The sequence below is a fragment of the Empidonax traillii genome, unplaced genomic scaffold, assembly GCF_003031625.1.
Source record: "Empidonax traillii isolate 1590-97213 ecotype Southwest subspecies unplaced genomic scaffold, ASM303162v1 scaffold633:size372093, whole genome shotgun sequence".
NCBI classification, from domain to species: domain Eukaryota; kingdom Metazoa; phylum Chordata; class Aves; order Passeriformes; family Tyrannidae; genus Empidonax; species Empidonax traillii.
In genome coordinates this window covers 1-21,578 of record NW_020955826.1, presented here as the reverse complement: position 1 = coordinate 21,578, position 21,578 = coordinate 1, and the positions used below count along the sequence as shown (strand labels likewise).

General features: G+C 48.7%; 2 protein-coding genes across 3 annotated transcripts in view; one reads left to right on the top strand and one right to left on the bottom strand.

Annotated features, from left to right (window-relative positions):
* DVL1 (dishevelled segment polarity protein 1) overlaps positions 1–16,548 on the top strand; it is a 63,817-nt gene extending 47,269 nt beyond the window's left edge. The window contains exons 6-15 of one of the 2 annotated variants that reach the window (XM_027898983.1): positions 1,288–1,381; positions 2,359–2,428; positions 3,205–3,344; positions 3,652–3,728; positions 4,220–4,287; positions 5,238–5,387; positions 7,762–7,893; positions 8,545–8,712; positions 9,302–9,508; positions 11,953–16,548. In XM_027898983.1, the coding sequence (XP_027754784.1) occupies positions 1,288–1,381; positions 2,359–2,428; positions 3,205–3,344; positions 3,652–3,728; positions 4,220–4,287; positions 5,238–5,387; positions 7,762–7,893; positions 8,545–8,712; positions 9,302–9,508; positions 11,953–12,368 (1,522 nt within the window). In that variant the 3' untranslated portion in view covers positions 12,369–16,548. The remainder of the gene's footprint in view (positions 1–1,287; positions 1,382–2,358; positions 2,429–3,204; positions 3,345–3,651; positions 3,729–4,219; positions 4,288–5,237; positions 5,388–7,761; positions 7,894–8,544; positions 8,713–9,301; positions 9,509–11,952) is intronic. The other variant, XM_027898984.1, reaches the window with a different exon arrangement.
* A 655-nt stretch (positions 16,549–17,203) lies between these two features.
* On the bottom strand, positions 17,204–21,574 carry TAS1R3 (taste 1 receptor member 3; the record flags this gene model as incomplete). The annotated part of the gene is made up of 5 exons (XM_027898998.1): positions 17,204–18,816; positions 19,293–19,413; positions 19,509–19,712; positions 19,885–20,664; positions 21,287–21,574. Coding segments are annotated over 5 exons (2,328 nt in total), but the record flags the coding sequence as incomplete, so codon positions are not given.
* Positions 21,575–21,578: the final 4 nt, after the last annotated feature.

The window sequence follows — 21,578 nt, the reverse complement described above, 5'->3', positions numbered from 1 at the left end:
ATTGGAGAGGAAATAGTAAGGGGGAGAATATTAGTAGTAAAATGTTTTTGTGTCAGTCTTTGCTGGTGCTGTCGAGAGAGTGGGAAGTGTTGAACAAGTCCAGTTTTTGGGAGCCCTGAGAGAGACCCCCTTATTTGTCCTGTTGGAAAGGTGAAGCCTCCCAAACCCAGGTGCTTTGAGCTCTTCCCACAGAGGGAGAATTATCGAATTTCTCATCTCTTTTTGCAAATCCCACCTCTTGGCTCTTTAACTCGCCTTGCTGGCAGGGGGGGAAAAGGAGTGTGTGAGGTTAACATGCCTGAAATAGTTTTGTGAATCCAAAGGGAATGTCAGAAGATTCACACCCTCCAAGCTGCTCCAGCGTCCGTAACACCCAGCTTGGTGTCCTTGGTGAGGACACTCCAGGCACGGTGGGTTTCCTGTGGTGGGGTGGAATCTCATGACACCAAGCTCCTGGTATCAAGTTTTCCTTGAGGTATTCTCACATTCCTGCATGTGGAGGGAACTTGGGGAAGGAGCCTGGCACTGTTTGTTTTGTGACAGTGCCAGTTCAGTTCCTTGCCTTGTGCAGGGCTGGATTTTTTAATCTTGGTTAATGATGGAGCATTACTTCCCCCCCCCCCCCCCCCCCATTCTTAACATAATAAATAGAGGAGAGATGTCTCTGTGGTGTTATAGTGGTATCTGAGAAATCTAGGCTTTGTTCCAGGCTCCTGAAATTAATTTGGGCAAATCCATTTATGTCTCTCTGAGTCTCATTCCGCTCTCTGTAAATTGAGGATGATTAAAGCTCTGAGCTATTAGAGGGATCTTAAGAATTTTTGTGGAGAATGTGGCACATGTAGGTTCTACAAGTTTGAAGAGCCTGGAAAAAAACCCCCACAACAAGGTAAAACTAACAGAATATGTGAAGGTAAATCATATTCACTGCTCCTCTGTCACTATTTGGTGTTACCAGTTGCTGTTTTATTTCACTGAGTTCAAGCCTTAACCTCAAGTTCCTCTTAACATTGGAAATAAATGCAGCACCAGGGCAAGACTCACAAAAACTGGCATGAGGGGTTGCACTCTGACTTGCTCCCAAAAGAAAGGAAGCCACTAAATTATCCTCTAATCCCTGCTGGAGTTTGGCTGGAATCTTCTCCGTGCTCTCGCAAACCGGCCGATGGTGCCGGCAGGATTTACTCCCTCCTGCGTTTGGAATCAACCTGGGGGTTTTTTTCTGGCAGGGAAATGCAGATGGCTCAGCTGTGCAGAGGTGACATCTCTGCTCTCCTTTCCCCTCAGGTTGAGTAGCTCCACGGAGCAGAGCACCTCATCCCGGCTCATCCGCAAGCACAAACGCAGGAGGAGGAAACAAAGGATGCGGCAGATTGACAGGGTAAGGTTGGCAACATCCATCTCCAGGGAGGTGAACCGTGATTCCTGAGCGTAGCTCTTGGCTTAGGAAGGGATCCAGAACAGGTCTGTGCCTGTTGAGTTCTTTGGAAAGGCTCCCCTTGGCACCCAGTCCAGATAAATCTCCGCATTTGAAGTTCTGCAGCACCAGAGTCGAGTTTTTCTCCTCTCCTTTTCTTCCTTTTGCTGGTTGGTGATTCCATTTCTTGTCTTTTCCAAGACCAGCCCCTGCAGGAGAAGGTCCATTATGCCACTGGCTGATGTGGGAAGGGGTATCAGGTGCCTGGTGTATAAATCACTGAGACCTGCACTGTGCTGGAAGGAGAAATCTAAATTTGTAGGAAATCTCAATTCTTCCCTCTTACCCTTTCCTGTGCCAGTCCTGTGGCAGCAGGATGAGGATGGCCTCAATGACAGGCTCTTGGAATAACTGTTCTGTTCTCCCATAAATACCAGTCTTCACACATTAAAGAATGAGCTCACATAACATTTTATCCCAAGAACTGGGGTAGTGTTTGAGAAGGTCTTTGACAAGCACGTTTGTATTTAGATTTGGAGGCAGGGGAGTGTCTGTCCTCTCACTTCCTGGCAGATCATGTTGTTCACCCCTCTCTTCAGGGAGGAGCTGTGGATGTAATAATTCACACTGCACCGGGCACTTTAGGATTTAAATGTTTGCCTGTCAGTCACAGTCAGGAAGCAGAAAGGATTCAAGGTGAAGTTCAGCCGAGAAACCTCAATATACGAACAAGCTGTGTGTGTTTTGGGAACAAATCTTTGGGGAAGGTGCAGACTCTGTTCAGATTTCTTTCCCTTGCAGATTCCCTTACAGTAGTTTCTTGATGCCTTCCAAATGGAAACCTATTAATCAAATCCTGATGAGTTAATCCTCAGTAGTTCTTTTTATTGTCTAATTCTGAGCCGTTTGAAACCTTGGGAATTCTCTGTTGTCTTTTGCAGTCGTCTTCGTTCAGCAGCATCACTGATTCCACCATGTCCCTAAACATCATCACTGTCACACTCAACATGGGTAAGAGGATAAGCCACGTTTGTTATGATGAATTTCAAGTGATGGAGATGTGTTTTGTGGTGGTGTGGTAGCCTTTGGAGCCAGGAGAAAGTTCCTTGGTTTGAAAGGATGCCGGGTGGACTAAAGGGAATGGCAGCTGAGAGTTGCTGCTGTGTTGGCTATGCCTGGATTCCTAGCACACAACTGGATAGTTCTGAGCCATTTGCAGCAGCAAATCACTGTTATTTCCTGGGAAAGGGCTGGAACTCCAGGATATGGGGTTAGTGGGGAGGTGTAGGGATGGTGAGGGGTCAGACACTGTCAGAAGCAAGGGTAGAAGGGAACTAGAGGTTTGTGTTTCTGCTGCTCCTGCGTTTCGTTGTTTAACCAGACAGAAATGTGCAGGGCTGCCAATCAACTCAGCAGCTTTCAGTGGCACCAAAGCCTTCCTGCCACTCTGATGTGTGGAACAAACATTGCTCAATGCTGATGGGGTGCCCAATTTCGAGGTGTAGACATGTCCTTTCAGTCTTGCTGGTTTTTTTAATGTAACTTTTCATTATCCTGTATGAACAGATAATGTCTTTAGCAGTATTTCCCTGAAGGGGCCAGGAAGACACTGGCCATCAGGGCAACCTGAAATCATTGTAAGTCAAACCTGGCCCAGCTGATGTGTTGAGAGAGCTGATTTTTTCGAAGCTGAAGTAGCCTGGTGTTAACTCTTCGCTGTCGTTCCAATCACTCTGTTTGCCTTTCTTTTTTTTTTCCTCCCCACCCTCCACCTTCTATCCAAACAGAAAAGTATAATTTCCTGGGAATCAGCATCGTGGGGCAGAGCAATGACCGGGGTGACGGTGGCATCTACATCGGCTCCATAATGAAAGGAGGGGCGGTGGCAGCGGACGGCCGGATCGAGCCAGGGGACATGCTCCTGCAGGTTGGTCCCAAAGCATCCCAAAATAACCTGCTGCTGGCTTCTGCAGGGCTGGCTCACTTCAGGCATCCCACCAGGCCCCCAGGCTCGTAGTAATCACGTATCAGAATTCATTCATACTCAGAGAAACGTGTCCCAAAGACTCTCTTTTTGAGAGTTCTTTGTGAGGTGTGCTCTGAGAAACAGCATTTCTGCAGCTGCTCAAAGGAATGGAAACAGTCACAAGGCAGATAAATTGGGACACAAATAATTAAAATGTCTTTACCTTTGCTGTCCCAGAGCCTGACCTCTGCTTTCTGCACTGTTCCAGGTGAATGATGTCAATTTTGAGAACATGAGCAATGACGATGCGGTTCGGGTTCTACGGGAAATAGTCTCCAAGCCAGGGTGAGCACATTACAAAACCTCCTGCTATTTACCCTCCGTGTGCAGTTGTTGGAATGGGGCAAACCTCAGAGGGATCAGCATTTTGATCCCCATTAGGAGCCAGCATGACTGATCCCAGCCCTGAACTTTCCCGGTGTGATGATGGATAGGTGAGACCGGTTTCAATGCACCAGCCAAAACCAACACAAATTAGGAGCTGCCTGGTTTTCAGCAGCACTATTTGTTTATGTCATGAGCATTTTAATATCTCTAATATCTCCAGAGCTGATCACTCAACAGATTTCACCAATAGTGCTCATCACCTGTGCAAAACCAGAAGCATCCTGATACTGGTTCAAATGGAAAATATTTCGACAGGCATCTCAAAAACATTCTCAGAATGTGCTTGACAACTGTTGGGCAGGAATAAGTTTGTTTCAAATAGTTCTTGTAGCAGTTCCAGCTCTGCAGGGAAGTTAAGAGTCATCCTTACCTGTTTTCTCTCTTCCTAGACCTATCAGCCTAACAGTAGCCAAATGCTGGGACCCTACTCCCAGGAGTTATTTCACCATCCCCAGGGGTGAGTACACATTTGGGCTCTTTGCTGGGTTCTTGTGGAGCCCTCAAGGTCTAGAATATTTTCACTTATTTTGGCATCTAGCAGATTCCCATTCCCCACAAGTTCAGTTCTTTGAAGTTTGGTTGTTCTGTTTGTTTGTTTTTGGTTTGGGAGGCAGGGGTTTAAATCCCTTTCCGAGATTCCAGTGCCCACAGAATTCCTGGGAGTTTTTATTTTGATTCACATGGATTTGGATCAAGCTCTTAAGGTTTTGGAGGGTATATCCTCATGATCTTGACCTTTCAATGGATAGGAAGTTTTGGGGAATAACCATCCCTAAGTGTTAAAAAGCCTCATGTTGTCACGTGTGCACTTCCTAGAATTTAAACTGAGTACTTTTACCATTTGAGGCAAACAGCAAAGAGATACAAAACTAATGTTGAAATACGTATTAATATATAATAGATAACATCAATATAATATTTACCTATATTTCTATTAATAGGTAGTATAGAAATGATCTCATTTTACAACTTGTGGCTTAGTAAACTTCTCACTAGCAATAAAAGATCTGTGCTCATGTGACAAACACAGCTCCCTCCTGGTAAAGGGCTGAGCTTGTGATGGTGAGACCAGTTTGTTCCCAGCCTGAGGATGAGGATGGCGTTGTTCTCTGAAATTAAGGCAGTAGAAAACGATCTTGTTTTAACATTAAAACACAAGTTAAAACTCGTCGCTCAATAACAGGGCCGCCTCCTGCTGGTGAGGGCTGAGCTCGTGGGGGTGAGCCCAGTGTGTTCCCAGCCTGAAGCTGAGGATGGCATTGCCCTTTGGAATGAATTCCACAGCCTGATGCGGGCTGGGGGAGGAAAACCAGCCTGACCCAAAGCAAACCCCATGGCTCCTGAAGGTGTCGATGCCTGGTGTGACCCCCCTGTGTGTGTCTCTCTCTCTCTCCCCGTTCCCTGCAGCTGAGCCGGTGCGGCCGATCGACCCCGCGGCCTGGATCTCTCATACCACGGCCATGACGGGAGCGTACCCCCGTTACGGTATGAGCCCCTCCATGAGCATCACCACATCTACCAGCTCCTCACTAACAAGCTCAATTCCCGAGTCGGAAAGTAAGTCACCAGGGCAAGGGGGTGCCCGGGGCCGGCCGTGCCCGGCTGTGCCCCAACCCCGGCCACGAGCACGATGAGAGCGGCAGCCACCACACACAGCCCCCTGAAATGCTTTTCCTTACACTTGGGATTCCTGTGGGGAGCAGAAAAACCTTTTTTTTTTGGTCAGGGTTCACCCTCAGGAAGGAGTAGCTTGTCCTTTCAAAAGGTTTTAAAGGTACGAGTCGGGCCTCCAGCGTCACCCCCTCAGGGGAGTGGGAGAGCTCCCTCCCTTGCACTGGGCTGTTTTTTGATAAATTTAAATAACTTCGGTAAATTTAAGTGATTTTAATAAATTTAAATAACTTCGGTAAATGTCATCATTTACTAAGTTTTTAAATAAATTTAAACGGCTTGCTTCAGATAGACGTCACCGGTTAATAATGTTAGTGTGCCTTTTAGGGAGTCTTCCCCTGATGTTCCCATGGCCTTCTTTTTTATACTCGTAGAATTTATAGAGCAAGGAAAAACCAAGTTTAGTGTCCTGTGTGAAATTGTTATGGTTAGAGCTCACCATCCTTTCCTGGTTTTCTCTGTGGCAGTCTCTAAACTAGTCATATCCATGTAACCAAGAAACTGCCACGGTGCCTTATCTTGGAAGTATTTGTTTAAAGAATATTAACTCCTCCTTTCTTTTACTCAAAACAACACTTTGAGGACGTTGAAGACCAGTGCTGGTGTTGGTTATAAAATCTCTCAGGTTTTATAAGCTCATATTTCCTGGAGTTACACCTCACCTTGCAATAAAAGGGAAGGGTTTGTCTGTAGGTGTGGTAGCTCAGTGCCTTTAGATATCAGGCAGCACCACTGAGGGGGAAATACATCTGCAGCAGAGAGCAAGTGAACCCCTTCCCTGGTGGCTGCTTTGTCCTGAGGTGTGTTTTCAGCCTTACAGGTACTACAGATTGCTGGAATCAAACGTATCTGCTGGTTGCTGTCAGAGTCTGTCCTCAGCATTCCTCTTGATTCATGTATTCTGTGCCTTGATTATGGTGCTGTGATTGGGAAGTGGGGAACAGCCACCCTCTCAATCATACTTGGAAAATAAAGGTGTTTGGGAGCAGAACCACATTTCTGGAGACAGCTTCTCATTTCTGTGCCAGTGGCTTACACTATTTCCTTTCTGGAGTGCAAGAAAACGTGGAGTACCTCTGACCTTTATTGTGGCCTCCTGCTTTATACCCTTCCCTCAGCCCAGCCCTGGGAGCTGCCTCAAACAGGGCAGCAGCACCTCAGGGCCCCAGGCACAAAGAACATCCCACAGTTCACTGAGTTCTCTCCAAAGTGGGAGCATTTTAGATGCCTCTTAGAATTTTCCTTATTTGCACAGCAACTTAGAAAACACTGATGACCGTTTGGCCAGTGTTGTTCTTTATATCACAGGTTTCCAAGAAAATACAAATTATTGCTCCCCACATACTTTACTTGAATGTCAATTTGTTGGGTTTTGTTGTTTTGTTTTTTTTTTCATTTTCCCCAAAAGAACATGTTGCTTTTTGCCACTAACCAAACTAACTTAAAGCAAAAGCAAAATGTGAGTGTTTATTCAGAGTTTGTAAGTATTGAAGCTGCATGCATAGCTGGTCTGGGGTATTTTCATGCATATTGGCAGTGCATGTGTGGAAAGCAGCATTTTCAGTTTTCATTGTTTCACGCTTGCTGTACCTCCTGTCAAAATTCTGGGTGGCTGGAAAAGGACAAAACTGGTTCCCTGGTGCTTTTGGAAGGTGGGTGATCTGGGGAGAAGGGAGGGGACAGGAGGGTTTCTGGATTGCTGCTGGAAAAGGGTCCTGCTGCAAGCACAGAAACACGGGTTCAACATGAATTGCCTGGGGCTGGAAGATGGGACGGGGAGGAGGACTGGGTTCTGTATCCAAAAATAGTTGTCTTGTGTATGACAGGATAACTGAGTTCTGCACAGAACCCAGAAGTTAAAGAACAAGCAGAAAAACCTTGTCCCACAGAATTGTGCACTGATCCCTTGGGTGGGAAGGGCAAAGTGGAAGGGGATGGTCACAGGACTCCCTGGCTTTCCTTTCCTGCCAATCTCAGTGTGGATTCCAGCCCTGACTGACCTAGAACGGGAAATCCAGACACGTGGGGGACTCAGCATTTCAGTGACTAAAACTGGTGGCACAGAGCACAAAATCTGAAGAACTGGTACAAATGCTGTAATTTATGCCACGGGTGAGGGTGCATTTGGGAACCTTTGTATCTTTTTTTTTTCTGCATCTGTCGGTAAAACTGTGTCTCTGTTTCATCCAAAGGGGGAGCTGAGAAGGTGTTTTCAGACTCAGTTCATTTCAAAGCAGCCTGTAACCTCTCTTCCTTTTAGAATTAGAAGAATCTCCCTTAACTGTGAAGAGTGACATGGCTACTATTGTCAAGGTTATGCAGCTCCCAGACTCAGGCCTTGAAATTCGGGACAGGATGTGGTTAAAAATCACCATCTCCAATGCAGTGATAGGTAAGCAGATCCCAGGAATGCTGGAGGAAAAAAACCCCAGTGACTTTATGGCAATAAATTCAAGAAACTACCTTTATATGAACTTTTTATTTTTCTGCCCGTGACCTCTTAAACTGACTTGCTATTTATGAGCAGCTCTGAGTGGGACAGGAAATAATTAATCCCTCTTGTTTGAGCCTGGACAGCCAAAACTGCTGCATGTTTCTCATGCCCACACAGAGCCTGGTTCTTAATCCTCAGTTTTATATCTCAGGTGTTCAGATGGCTCTAGCAATCTGCCCAGGCTCAGCAGAGCAACAGTCCTTGGAATTCCAGTTCCAGCCTTAATAAAGCACCTTAATTAGTTTTAAAATTGCCCCAGCTAGTCTACCTGTGGCCTGAGCTGTGCTAACACTTAGTCAGTCTAGGCTGCAGTTAGTTTTTGCTGAGAAAGGCGTTGGAACCCAGGTCTTTTGACAACCTGACATCTGCCTCTTGAGGAGGATGGCTCTCCCAGTCACTCGTCTGGAAATGCCGCGTAATTTTCGTGAAAGAGTTGCACAATGTGTGTAAATGAAATATTCCCTGCGTGTATTTGGTGTCAGCGTTCATGCAGTGGATCAGTTGGGCTCAGACCATCCCGTGTGTCCCCTCTCCCCGTTGTCATTTCAGGAGCAGACGTGGTTGACTGGCTTTACACACACGTGGAAGGCTTCAAAGACCGGCGGGAGGCGAGGAAATACGCCAGCAGCATGTTAAAACACGGCTACCTCAGGCACACTGTGAACAAAATCACCTTCTCAGAGCAGTGCTACTACGTCTTTGGAGACCTCTGTGGCAGTGAGTCCCCCTCTGGGGAGGGCAGAGCTGTGTGTGTGTGTCCCTTGTGCTCACGGGATGTGTGACCTCAGTGTGAGGAAGAACTTTCTGGGGAGGGTGGCAGAGCACTGGAGCAGCTGCCCAGGGAGGGCGGGGAGTTGGCAAGGACAGAGGTTGGACTCGGTGATCTCAGAGGTCTTTTCCAACCCAGCTGGCTCTGTGGTTCTGAGTCTCCCTCTCTGGAGACGTTCCTGACCCATCTGGATGCGCTCCTGTCTCACCTGCTCCAGGTGACCCTGCCCTGGGCAGATGATCTGCAGAGGTCCCTTCCAGCCCTGGCTCTTCTGGGATTCAGTGAGTCCTGTGGAGTTTTACAAGTGGGTGTTGCAGAACAGGTCATTCATATCCTGAAGCTGTGGGACAAGTGGTCGATGCTTCCTGTTGGACCAGGAATCAGAGCACTTGGAAGAGAAGGGGTGAACTCCTCGAGTAATGGCACTGAGGCTCAGGAAGGCGGGATTTACTTCTGGTGGTGCCACTGACCTGCCAGTCTGTAAAATTCTCCCCTGCCAGGTGAGAGCAGAGTCCTCACCCTTTCCCTCTTTTCCAGACCTGGCTGCACTGAACCTCAACAATGGTTCCAGCGGCGCCTCGGATCAGGACACCCTGGCTCCGCTCCCACATCCTGCTGCTCCCTGGCCCTTGGGCCAAGGATACCCCTACCAGTATCCTCTGCCCCCTCCGTGTTTTCCACCAGCATACCAAGACCCAGGCTTTAGCTATGGCAGTGGCAGCGCAGGGAGCCAGCAGAGTGAAGGTAGGATGGTTCATCCGGGTGTTCTTTCCGTGCCTGTCATTATCCCGAACCATTTGCTTGCTCTCCTTCCTTTGTTCTGTCTGTGCCTGTCTTGTGGTTCTGTTTGCTACCTGCATGGGTTTTGTGCAACAGCACTTTAATCAGGGGTGTGTGTGTGTCTGTGGTGGAGTGGGCTTTCAGCTCTGTGTGGAAAAGGCCAGCCTGGTTTTATCTGAGTCAAGGAATTGCCAGCGCTGGGGCTGATGATAGTGCTGGAAATGAGGCCATTTCTTTGCTGATGGAACAGGGATTAGAACAAGGTGCTCTTGGCTTCCACTTCCAATGCCCCAGTACAAAAGGAAAATCACATTCTTGGCTTGTGGGAGACACACAAGAGGGAGGTGGCCAGCCAGAGGTTTACAGGGCTGAAACACTGCTCACAGGGAGGAGAGTCCCTTCTGTCATATGTGACAGGGAAAAAAAGAGAATACTGCATGGATTAAAGACCTGTCCTCCTCCTTTCCTGCCCTAGCATAATTCTGTGATTCATTCTTAACCTTAGTAAACAAAAATTACGTATTTTCTGCTGGAAAGATATTATTTTTTAATTTCATTTTTTTTAAAAAATCACTTCCAGAGTGAGTTCTGCTTTTGGAAACGCTGCCAGTAAAGAAAGGGTGAGGTTCCTCTTGTGTTTTTACAGTGAGCATCCAGTAACTTGGATGTAACTTATCCCTGTTTACCACAGCCAATTGGATCTTACACTTGGAAGAATGTTGGGTGTCATTTTTGGCAGTTGGGGGAATTTTTCCTGCTGCTGGGATAGGAAAGGAATGGTGTTTTATCCATGCTGTGTCCCCTGGCTGTGAAGAGCCTCACAAAAGGTGCCAAGGTGTTTGATTTTGAAAGGTTTCAACGCTTTCCTTGTTCTTCTTTTGGAAACTACACTTCTGTGTCGTTTCTTGGTTTGTAACTTGTTATTCCCTTGTTTTGTCCTGAGCAAGCATTAGACTGAAGGATTCCTAGAGGAATGGCTGACTCTAGGGGATTGGTAAGCTTCAAAATGCCTCCATAACAAATCCACAGCATGACCATTTAGACTCTCGTGACCCAAATGTTTAGCTGTATTTTTTTTATTATATTATTATTATTTTGATTTTGATTTTCTTTTTGGTTGTCTTGGACGCTGTCTCAGTGCACGGCAGTGCAGTGGTGTGACATTGGCATCTCAACCTGTGTGGCCCCTGTGTGACTGTTGCTGCAGCAGCTCAGAGGGGGTGGCACCACGTCCCTCACTCTCAGGTGTCACCAGGCTCCCCACTGCTCTTCATAAAATAAGCAAATACCCTCTGCTCCTGATTTATGAGTCTGATGTCACCCCTGTGGGCTGGATTTATCTGCCATTGCTCGTTTACTGAAAGACACTTGGTGACCAGATGTGTCAGGCGGGCACCCAGAGTGCAGGGACACAGGGCTGTGTGGGTCACTCTCAGGGTGGAATATTAAGAGCTGGGTTTCCTGTGAACTCCCTCCTTTATCTGCAGCGTTACATTCTAATAGTCAGCAAAGGTCACCTGTAGTTCACAGTCATTCTGGATTTTCCATTTCTGTGGCTCAGCTGGACTCAAAAGCTGGTCCCCTCTTCTGCTGGCTGGGCATGCTTTTGGGAAAACGTTGCACTGAGGTGGCATGAGCTTAATGAGGTGGTCCTTGGGTTGATTTGTTGGTTTTAAAAAAAAAAAAAAGTTCCTTTGGGACTGTGTCCTGACATCATCCCAGCCTGCCTCTCACGGGAACAGAGCAAGATCTTCAGCTTTCATCTAAAATCAGTTCTGAAGTGTAGTGAAGTTTGAATGTAGCATCAACTCAGCTGGCAGTCCAGTGGCAGTACTTTTTTCCCAAACTGATTTAGTGGCCTCTTCTGGGGACACCCTGCACATTATTGATTTATCCTAGAGCAGTTCAACGAGTAACTGTTGTTTAAAGAATTCTCCAACAACAGAACACTGCAGTGGTGTATTTTGAAAAGAATCTCCCCATTAAAGCCAACAAATCTCAGGAATTTGGCCCTGGGTGCCAGTGTGCCCAGTGAGACCAAAGATGACAGAGAAGGCGAAGGAGTTTCTTTTGGAAAAGGTAGAAGGCGCCAAAGCAGAGACAGTCACAGATTGAACCTCATTTGCTTGAGTCAGACCCCAAATCCTGCTCCTGCCTTCCGTTCCTGCTCCTCCTGGGTGGGGCGGGTGGGTTCCAACCGGGAGCTGCACTTTAGCTGCTGCTGCTGCTGCTTTCACTGTGCGAGCTCTGGGGTGTCTCCGTGTCCCCTGTGCATGGCACAGCCTTGTCAGCTTCGTCCCACTGACCCTCATCGCCAAACCCCACGAGCCACCGCGGCTGCCGCTCCCACCGCGAGCTAACTGTGCTTCTCTCTGGTTTTCTTTCCCCCCCATCTCCCACCACCACAGGAAGCAAAAGCAGCGGCTCGAACCGGAGCACCAGCGAGAACAGCAGGCGAGCTGTGGGCAGGGAGAAGGACCGCAAGTCGGGGGGCAGTGGCAGCGAGTCGGAGCACACGGCGCGGAGCGGCGGCAGCACCGCTCGCCGGGACCGGCCCGCCAGCCAGCTCAGCCACCGCAGCCACGGCTCCGCCGCCCACAGCGACAGAAGCCACCACAGCCACCACTCCTACGGGGGGCCCCCGGGGGTGCCCCCGCTCTACAGCCTCCCCAAGCTGGGCTCCAAAGTCTACGGGACCAGCGGCCCACCCGGAGGGCCCCCCGTGCGGGAACTGAGCGCGGTGCCCCCGGAGCTCACCGGGAGCCGCCAGTCCTTCCAGAAGGCCATGGGCAACCCTTGTGAGTTCTTCGTAGACATCATGTGAGAGAGGAAGTGCCTTCAGACTCTGCCTGGGGTGGTGGGGTGGGTTGTTTGGTTTTTTTCTTTTTTTTTTGGGGGGTTGGTTTGTTGTCGAACACTTAACGGAAGAGACTTGGCTGGTCTTGCATGTCACACCTTCCCGTTTGCAAAGTGTGTTGCAAAAAAACACAAAAAACAAAAAAAACAAAAAAACAAATAATCAAGAAAACTGAGCAAAAAAATACAAAAAAAAAAAATCCCTCCGCAAAAATGAACAAAAAAAAAAATCTCCTGGGATTGTTAAATATCAGCAAACCGATGGCATCTTTTCTTTATCCTTTTTTTTTTTTTCCCCTCCCCTTCCTCTTGTTTTGGATTGTGAATGGCTGGTGTATATTCACATCTTGATGAGCTTTGGTCGTTGTGGCACCTACTTCGATGCAACTGGTGTATCTTTTTGGCTGATTCAAGGACTCTTATTTCACACGACTTCTAAATTCCCGATACTGCATAGGAGCACTTTTATTTTTCCCTGCTTTTTTTCTCTTACAAGGATTAAAAAAAAAAAAAAATGACCCTTGGCTGGTATCTGTGATACTGCCTTGGAGTGCTGTTTCTTGGATACATCCACAGCACTGAGCAGACATTGCACCCACAAGTGTACAGACAGCACGTGCTTGGAAAGGAGCAGGATCAAACCAAGTGGAAAACAAAGTTGTGGCTACCTTCTGCTGACTAGGGAGTATAAATCAACCTTTCTTTCTTTTTTTTTTTTTTTTGTTTGTGTTTTTTTTAGATATTATTCTATCAAGGGAGTGCTGGAGTCTTGCTGCTGTGTGTGCTCATTGTGCAGAACTTGTCAAGTTATTTCCTTCAGTGTCACAATGGTGACTTTGTGGCTGCAGTCGGCCCCTGGGCATTCCATCACATCCCTGCTGACAGATGTGGCTGTTCCTTCTGGATGTGCGCTTGCTTACACGGTGGAAAAGTTATTTCCACAGAACCAGGACAGCTGCTGCCGTGCAATTCTGTTAGTGTAGCTGCAGCTTTTCCCTTTTGAAGGGAATATTCATCCCATTCCAGAAGAGGTGTAGCTAAATCCTGGCTCCCACTGGGATGTGGCTCTTCATTTTGATTTCATTTTGATCATCACCTGTCCTGTCCTTCATTTCGGAGCAGTATCTTTCTCTTCTCGTTGAAATTGAAACCTGGAGCTGTCTAATCCCACTTGCAGTGTTACCCAGAGGAACGTTTCTGAGCACAGACAGGGGCTGGCTGTTGGCAGAGGGGTGTGAGGATGTTTTGAGAGCAGATCCCAAAGGGCACAGCGAGCGAACCCTTTACACCCGACCCCGAGTGAGATCCGCTCTGCTGAGGAGCTTTGACTGAAGCAGCTGCTCTTGTACATCCCCAAGGCTCCATTTCTGTGTGGTTCCTGCTCTGAGGCTGTGGACACCTGCTGAAGCAAGTCCAGGAGCCTTCAGTGGTGTGTAAGAATTTTTTAAGGTGTCAGAAGGAGGGGATGGTGAGAGCACCCCCATGCTCTGTCACGGTGCCCCATTTGATGGGACACACGTGGGGAGCTGCAGCCACTTAGTGGCATTCGGCCATGAGGCCATGCCTCAGTTAAATCAGTTAAATCCTCCTTTCTGAGACGCCTGCTGCTGGCAGGTTTTAGAACAGGTGCTTTAAGATCAGTCTTGACTGTGTATAAGCATTTTTTTTTTCACTGCTAAGAAGCTGCTTTTTGGTTCGTCCCGTGGGTAGCGTGAACATCCGAGGTGAATGCCAGAAGAGAACATCCTTCTCAGGATGGACACACAGTTCCATGTCCATTTGTCACCCCGAGAAACGACTCTTCAGACACTTTGGATGTTGCTCATCCTGATAGATTTGTCACTTCTTTCCCTGTTCCAGGCCTGTGTGCAAACACATCCCTTTGTCAGAGCCAGGGTGATGATTCCAGTCAAAGCTTCAAATGTCTGTGTTAACTGGAGACTCAAGTCTCTCCTTCGAAAGGGAACCAAGCATTTGGGCAACTCTGTGTCACTCAGACTAGGTACTCCCCTTACTGGCCTTCTAAACTAGTTTTCTTCACAAAAACCTCCCCAAAAGGCTACCTGATGTCTCTGAAAGCAGTGCTTTCATCATCCTCCATCCCATGGGCTGGCATGGATTGCCCCGTGGGTGATGGCTTCTCCAAAAGAGTTGGCACTACCTAGAGCCTGACTGTGCAAACAGTACCTTTCTTTTCCTTTCCTCCTCCCAGTTCCACAGCAAAGATGCTTGACCTAACCTGGTAACCTATTCTGAAAGATTGACATTGAAAGCAATGAAGTAAATCAGGGTAAAATAATGGTGTAATTCTGCTATGTCTCCAGGAGACACTGTTAAAGAGTCTGTGACTTTACTGACAATCACTAGTGGTTCTACTTTTAAATTAATTTAAACCTTTCTGGTCTCTTATATATATATATATATATTGATTCTTCTGGCCCACTCTGTCTTAAGGCAGAACTTGGAGGGCTGGAGGAAAAGACTCTCATTTTAATATTTCCAAAAGGGATTAAAGCTGGGGGGGCTGAGCTTTCACCCGTGGAAGAAACGTGTTTCATTTCCTTATGTCTTTCCAAGAGTTGCAGTTTACACACCTGCTGGGTTGTTTTTTTTGTTTAATTTTTTTTTTTTTCTTTTTTTTTTTTTTTTTTGGGGGGGTCTCGTTGTTAATGCTGTTGGCAGAAACTGTTCTGTGTCTCGCTGGTCTTTGCTGCTATGTTGAAATGACTGTGTTATGAACTCGTGTGTTTGTGGGGTCACTCTGGTGAACGAGGCTGCAAATCCAGAACACGGGTGTGGGGAAGCATTAGTCTGCTGAGGAGTTCAGGCTGAAGCAGCTTCACCCACAGCGGGCACCCACCGCTCTGGGCGTGCTGGGTGCTGGTCCCTGAGGAAGCTGCTGTTTGGCAGGGAGAGCAGGAGGGTGTCGATGCCCCTGTGTGGACAGTGCAATACGTGATGGCCACTGTGTGTAAAACAAACCCCTGATCCTCCCCCCCCGCCCCATCCCCTTGTAGTGTCCAGTGGAGTGAGTGGGAGGTCAGGCCTGAATCTTTGCTAGATCCCGATTTTCAGCAGTGAACAAGAGACAGGAGATCTCCCCAGATCCCATCCTTGGCTTTCAGTGCACGTGTCCTTCCACCAAGGGGGCCTTGGGACCTGCCTGTGCCAGGCTCTCCTGTGGGGGGCACAGCATTCCCTGCTGTGCCAGGTGGAAGGAAGTTTGGAGGCTGGAGTGCTGCAGATCCATCTGTCTTCTCTCACCAGGGCCTCAGATTTACCCCTGATTTAATGTCAGTGGCTGAGCTCCAACTCCAGCGAGGGGTTTGCTGTGCAGGGCATTGGAACAACCTCAAAACAGGAGCCTGAGGTGTCTTATGTGATAACTTTATTTTTATTCTGGAGGTGAGACCCTCGGCTGAGTTTTGCTCACACATCCCTGCCAGCGGATTTAACAGCAGGTTTGTCTGGAGGATCATGGAAAACAATGAGGAAACAGTTTGGGATGGCATCTCCTCCCTAAAGGAGGCAGGATCTGTTGGGGGAGTGTATCCACCTGGTACATTAACTCTGAGGAGTCTGGGTTTTTTTGGCAAATAAGTCTTAAAAGCACTGCTGTTGTCTTTTACCTCCTGTTAATAAATCTCCTTTTCCAAGGTAACAGTCCCCTGGACACTTTATCCAAAGGTTTATTGGATGGCAAGCAATGATGCACAGACATTGACTTTTGCTATTATTTTTGTTCTCTTCAAATGGGCAGTCCCCTCCTGAGACTTGACAGCTCATGAGTTGATGTAATTGTTTTTGGTTTTGCATTTAACTGGATTGTAATAAGATTGACTTAAAATTATTAATTCTAATCAGTGATTAGAAATACATGTAAAGAGTTTTATGTACAGTAGAGGAACAAAGTTACATGATTTTAAATAATGAAAATCCAGACTATCACCTATCCTAGAATTGGTTCTACTCAAAGAGTGACCTCTTATTAGCATGGACTGCACTGTTCCTGTTAAATGTCTATTGCATAATTGAATTCTTTTTTGTAGATATTGTATTAAAACCCAAGTGTCTGTATAGTTAATATATAGCTGCTTATGTGTAAATGCTATTTTAAACACTAAAAAGCTTTTAATTTTATGTGATAACCTCGGTGTTACGTCTTCAGTTCTTTGCACTGTTGCATTTTATCCTTTGTTTAAGGTTGATGAAATCCTGCTTGAATCTCCCTCTTATTTTTTTTTTCCCCCCCCATGCCACACTGAAGTTTTGTCCTCTCAAGAAGGTTGTTCAGGAGGTGCTGGAAGGCAGGTGGGAGTTCTGTGAGGGCTGGAGGGAAAATTGAATAATCAGAATTTTGGACATGCTCTTGCAGCCTTTGACTGCAGGGCCTGAAGGGCCCCAGCTGACCCAAAGTGAGTTGCAGGTGACTGGAGCTGGTTGAACAATCTCATCAGCTGCTTTTCCCTCCCTCCCTCTTCCCCTGAATGAAAACTCAGTCTCTCATGGCTCTGGTTGTGATCAGAGTTGTCTTTCTGGCTGCTGCCAATAGAGGTAAATGGATTTTTTTTCCTTCTCTATTTCTGGAATGATGATCACAAGCTACTTAAGGCTTCTCTGCCATGAAATCACAGCCCTGGAGCAAGGAGAGTCTCAGGTGCAACATCATCTTCATGAAGACTTGCTGCAGGCTCCAGAAACAAGGGCTCCAGGCCTCAGGTCAGAGTTTTGGTATTTTTAATCACACCGTTAAAGCAAGTGGGGAGAAGAAAAGATCTTGGTGATGTGAGTTTGTATTGACTTGGTACTGTTTGGCAGCAACGTGGAGGTTTTGGTGACCTTTGCATGTTTTTTGGGATGTAGGAGCTTTGTGCCCTGGCTTGGGATGGTGTGATTTGCACCCTGCTCATTTCCATGTGCCTTGGCCTGATTTCCATGTCCTTTGCAAACACATGTGAGCGAAACACAAATGAGTGAGCTGCAATTTGAATGGGTGATGCTCTCTTTGTACCACTCACACAGCTGCTGTTACATATCAGAATGTTCTTTTTTATTTCTGTGCTGTTGGATATATTTGAAAATTATTCTAAGGCTTGGGGAAGGATTCATGGCTTTATCTCTGGAGCAGTTATGTAGTTAATTCGAAGGGGAAATCACCAGCAGTGTTTACAGGGAAGTGTTCTGGGTGAGGTTTCCTGCTCACACTGCCAGAGCTGAGAGAGAGATTCGTGTAAAATATCACTGCTGGAGGTTGGTTGATTAACTGAACCTGCTTTTGGCTCTTTGTGGGAGATGGAACAGGCCATTCCAGAGAGGATGGATCTGCTCCTCTGGCTTTAGCTGGCTGAGCAGAGCCCTTTGCTTTCACAAGCTGGAGCTCATATGGTGCTTGTGCCTGGGGCCAGAGAGTGCTCATAAACAGAATTATCTCATTAAAATACAGCCAGCCTTTACTGAGGAGCAGGTGACAGTGGGGCTGGTTTATTGTCTGTTTGCCGAGTCCTCCTCTGGCTCCTCTTGGATGGAATTCTGGAAACAATCCACCGTGTTCATCTCGGGCTTGAACAAGATGATGTAGCACTTGGGGAGGTAGTAGGTGCCCAGGATGCCCAGGCTGATGATGAGGATGGTGGCAACCTGAGAGACAGCCCTGAGGACCGTCCTCAGCGAGGCAAAGATGGCCACAAAGAAGATCCAGACGACGAAGTAGATGAGGATGGCAAAGGTGATGCCCCTGGCCAGGTTGTACCTCTTGCCCAGGGTTTGCACCATGAAGGTGCCCAGGAAGCACACGAGGGCCAGGCAGCCGTTGTAGCCGTGCAGGAGGGCAAAGGCCCCCCAGGACTTGGTGTGGCACACCAGCAGCACCTCGGTGGGCAGGGATTTGTAGTCAGGGACCAGGTAGGCAGGGCCCAGGTGGAGGTGGCAGAGGCAGAGCAAGCCCTGGGTGAGCAGGCACGAGGCCACGAGGAGCCAGGACCTGCTGCGGGTCACCCAGCGCAGCAGGGAGGGGGCACAGCGGGGGAACTCCGTCACCAGGGTGATCTCCAGGGTCTTGATGAGGAAGGTGGAGAAGCAGCCGTTGAGGCACAGGGCGTAGACCACCCCCTGCACCGCGCAGAGGGTGCCGCTGGGCCTCCCCACGTAGAGGCAGCAGCTGAGGCTCAGCAGCACGAGGCACAGCAGGGCAAAGAGGGTCCTCTCGCCCCCAGCAGCCTGCACCAGGGGGGTCTGCAGGTTCCTCAGGAAGAGCAGGGCCGCCAGGCAGGCCAGGAGGACGGTGATGGACATCAGGGCCAGCAGGGCGATGGCGAGGGGCTCGTCCCAGAAGAGGAACCTCTCGCTGCGCTGGTAGCACCGCGTGCTCCGGGCGGGGGCCCACTGGTGCTGCGGGCAGGGGGAGCAGCTGGAGCTGTCTGCAAAGGAGCAGTGAGGGCATGATGACCACCCAGCCCTCGAGGAGGGATCACAGGTGTGGGTTAGGTGGCTGCTTTGCTTATCTCCCTGCCTCCAAAGCTTCTGATAGTTCACTTCCCCCCCCGCCCCTCCTCCCCAAAGGACTCGCTTTTCTTGGCCCTTGTTTCCCTTCCCCAGAAAGCTTCCAGAAGATCCCAGGTTTTCATGATATGACTCCCTCTCCCACCTGTGACCCCAGAATTTCATCATAGCCCTCTCTCCCAGCTCTTGAGGTAAAATACACACACCTTGTCCTGGTGCAATCCCTCTGGGCTCAGCAGAGGCAGATCCCCAGGGAAGGGGTGTAGGGCAGGACTGGGCAAAACCCCCCCTGCACTTGGCAGTGCTTCATGGAGGAAGAGTTCCCCACTGGTTGTTACCTTGTCCAGCAGATAAACATAATGCAGTTAAAGCCTTCAGAGTTCTCAGACCTCACCTTCACTGCTCCAGAAGGTGTTTTCTGGACAGTCTGTACAGTCATAGCAGCAGAGGTGGAATCCTTTTATCCTTCTGACTTGTCCTGGTTTGCAGTGCCTGAAGCACTCTGATGTGGGCTCCTGGCAAAGGGAGGAGTGAACATCAGCCAGGCAGGCAGTTCCAGGAGAATTGTAGCACCAAAGGAATCAGAAGGAATTGGCTGGGCCATCTTTACCTTTTGATCTGGGGTGTGAAACTGGATCTGGGACTCATCAATGTGCAGGGTCTGTTCATAGTCACCTACAGGCAGGTACCTAAGGCTGCCATTCTTCCAGGACCAGAATACGAGCTTGTAGCCGGTGTTTGTGCTGTGGGACTGATCAAACCTGAAGCTCTGGCCGTTCACCTCGAACGGGAGAGTGTCCATGAATTGCAGCAGCTGAGGAGAAAATGGAAATTGGTGTTGGTGCAGCCGATGTTTGGAGGATGACAAGGCTGCAAGCCAATTTCTGGCTGAAATCAGTTGTCCCTCAACAAGGGCTCAGGTTGGGTTATGGTGAAAAGTGGCTGTTTGTGTCGTCGCCCCCCCCTCCCCCCTGACCTTTACTCACCTGCCAGGATCTGATGGGTGCTTTGGGGCAGGCTTTGGGGGTGCACCCCAGGGCTCTGTGCAGAGCGTAGGCCACACTGTACACAGCCACGTGCACAGGCTGCACCTGGGAGATGCTCAGCATGAAGGAGAGGTCCCCCAGGGAGATGTGGTCGCACTCCCTGCAGTGCGTGCCCAGCACGTCGGCGTTCATGAGCCGGCTGAGTTCCTTGGACTGCCGGCAAAACTCATCCTGCTGAACAGAGGTAAAGAGGTCAGCAACGTACCTCTGGAAGCCAGGGACTGTGCCTGCTTTCATCACAAAGCCTAGGACTGTCCCAATGCTCTGAATGTTTGGGACAGAGGTAGGTATGTCAGACAGCATCCAGGCTTTGGTGCCGATCCAGACTTTCTTGCTCAGTCCCATCCTGATGCTTTGTTCCAGCAGGGCCTGGGCTGGCAGACTAAAGGCAAAAAGGACAATGATGTTGACTTTGGTCTTGTTAATTAAGTTAATGGTGTCTTCCAGCTGTTTTTTGGCACTGGGCTCGGACAGGTCCGTAGGAATCAGCCCCTCGAAGGCAATGCAGATGTTGTTATTTCCAGCTGTGCTTAAGAAGAGTTCCTGGGCTCCCTGGCCATACTCGTCGTCAGTTGCGATGGTGGCGATCCAATTCCACCCAAACCTGTTCAGGAGCAGCACCACAGCCTCCACCAGGTTCTTGTCACTGGGCACAGTGCGGTAGAAGGACGGGTACAGCTGGGCATTGCTGAGCTTCTCACTGCTGGCTGCATAGCTCACCTGCAGGGAGGGAGGGAAGGAGGGACAGAGGGACGTCCAGGTCATTCTCCACCTTCTCTTCTTAGTGTTATTGCACTGAGCTTTCAAAAATGCTGGTCAGGACAGCGGGAAGAACTCATCCACCTTGGCCGCATTTACTGCCGTTTGTGTCCATCATCAGAGCACCTTATCATTAATGACAGTGATAATTGGCTGCTTTCTACACAGGGTGACACCCCCAAAGTTCAGTTATGTCTTAGCTCAGGGCTAAATTTCCCCGAGCATTAGAGCTCTCTGTTGTGGTAGCTGAGTATTTAGTCACGTTTTCTCGTGTGTAGTCAAGTATTTTAGTCAGTATTTTCATGAGATCCTCCCAGTGTTTACACTGGGAGGATCTCATGAAAATACTGACTAAAATACTCCCAGTTTACACTGGGAGCTCTGTTATTCCCATTTTACATGGATCACAGCAGTCTTTCCCTGTTCCCTCTGGGTGGTTAAACACTGGAGTGTCTCCAGCGGGGAATCTGTCTGCCCCACCCAAGATCCCTCAGGAACTGCCCTTTAAACAATCCACGTCCCCAGAGCGTGGACAACGCCAGAAAGGGAGGATTCCTGCTTCTCCAGAGAGGCTTAACTTTACCTGTGGGATCAAGAAGGAGCTGAACAGTTTGGCCGTCACCAGGCAGAGATCCGACTTGTGGGGCCCGATCACGGCGGTCACGCGGGGCTGGCAGTCGGTGGAGTTGCACAGAACCCCGATGCCCGTGGTGCCATTCCGGGTCAGGAACAGCAGGCTGGGCTGCAGGGCCACCAGGGGCTCGAAGCAGGTGTCGTACATGTCGTAGCCCAGGGTCACCCCCGGGAGAAGGGAGGTGGAGTTGTTGATCTCGTCGATGGCGAACCTCATCCCCAGAGCCCAGACCAGCCCGTCC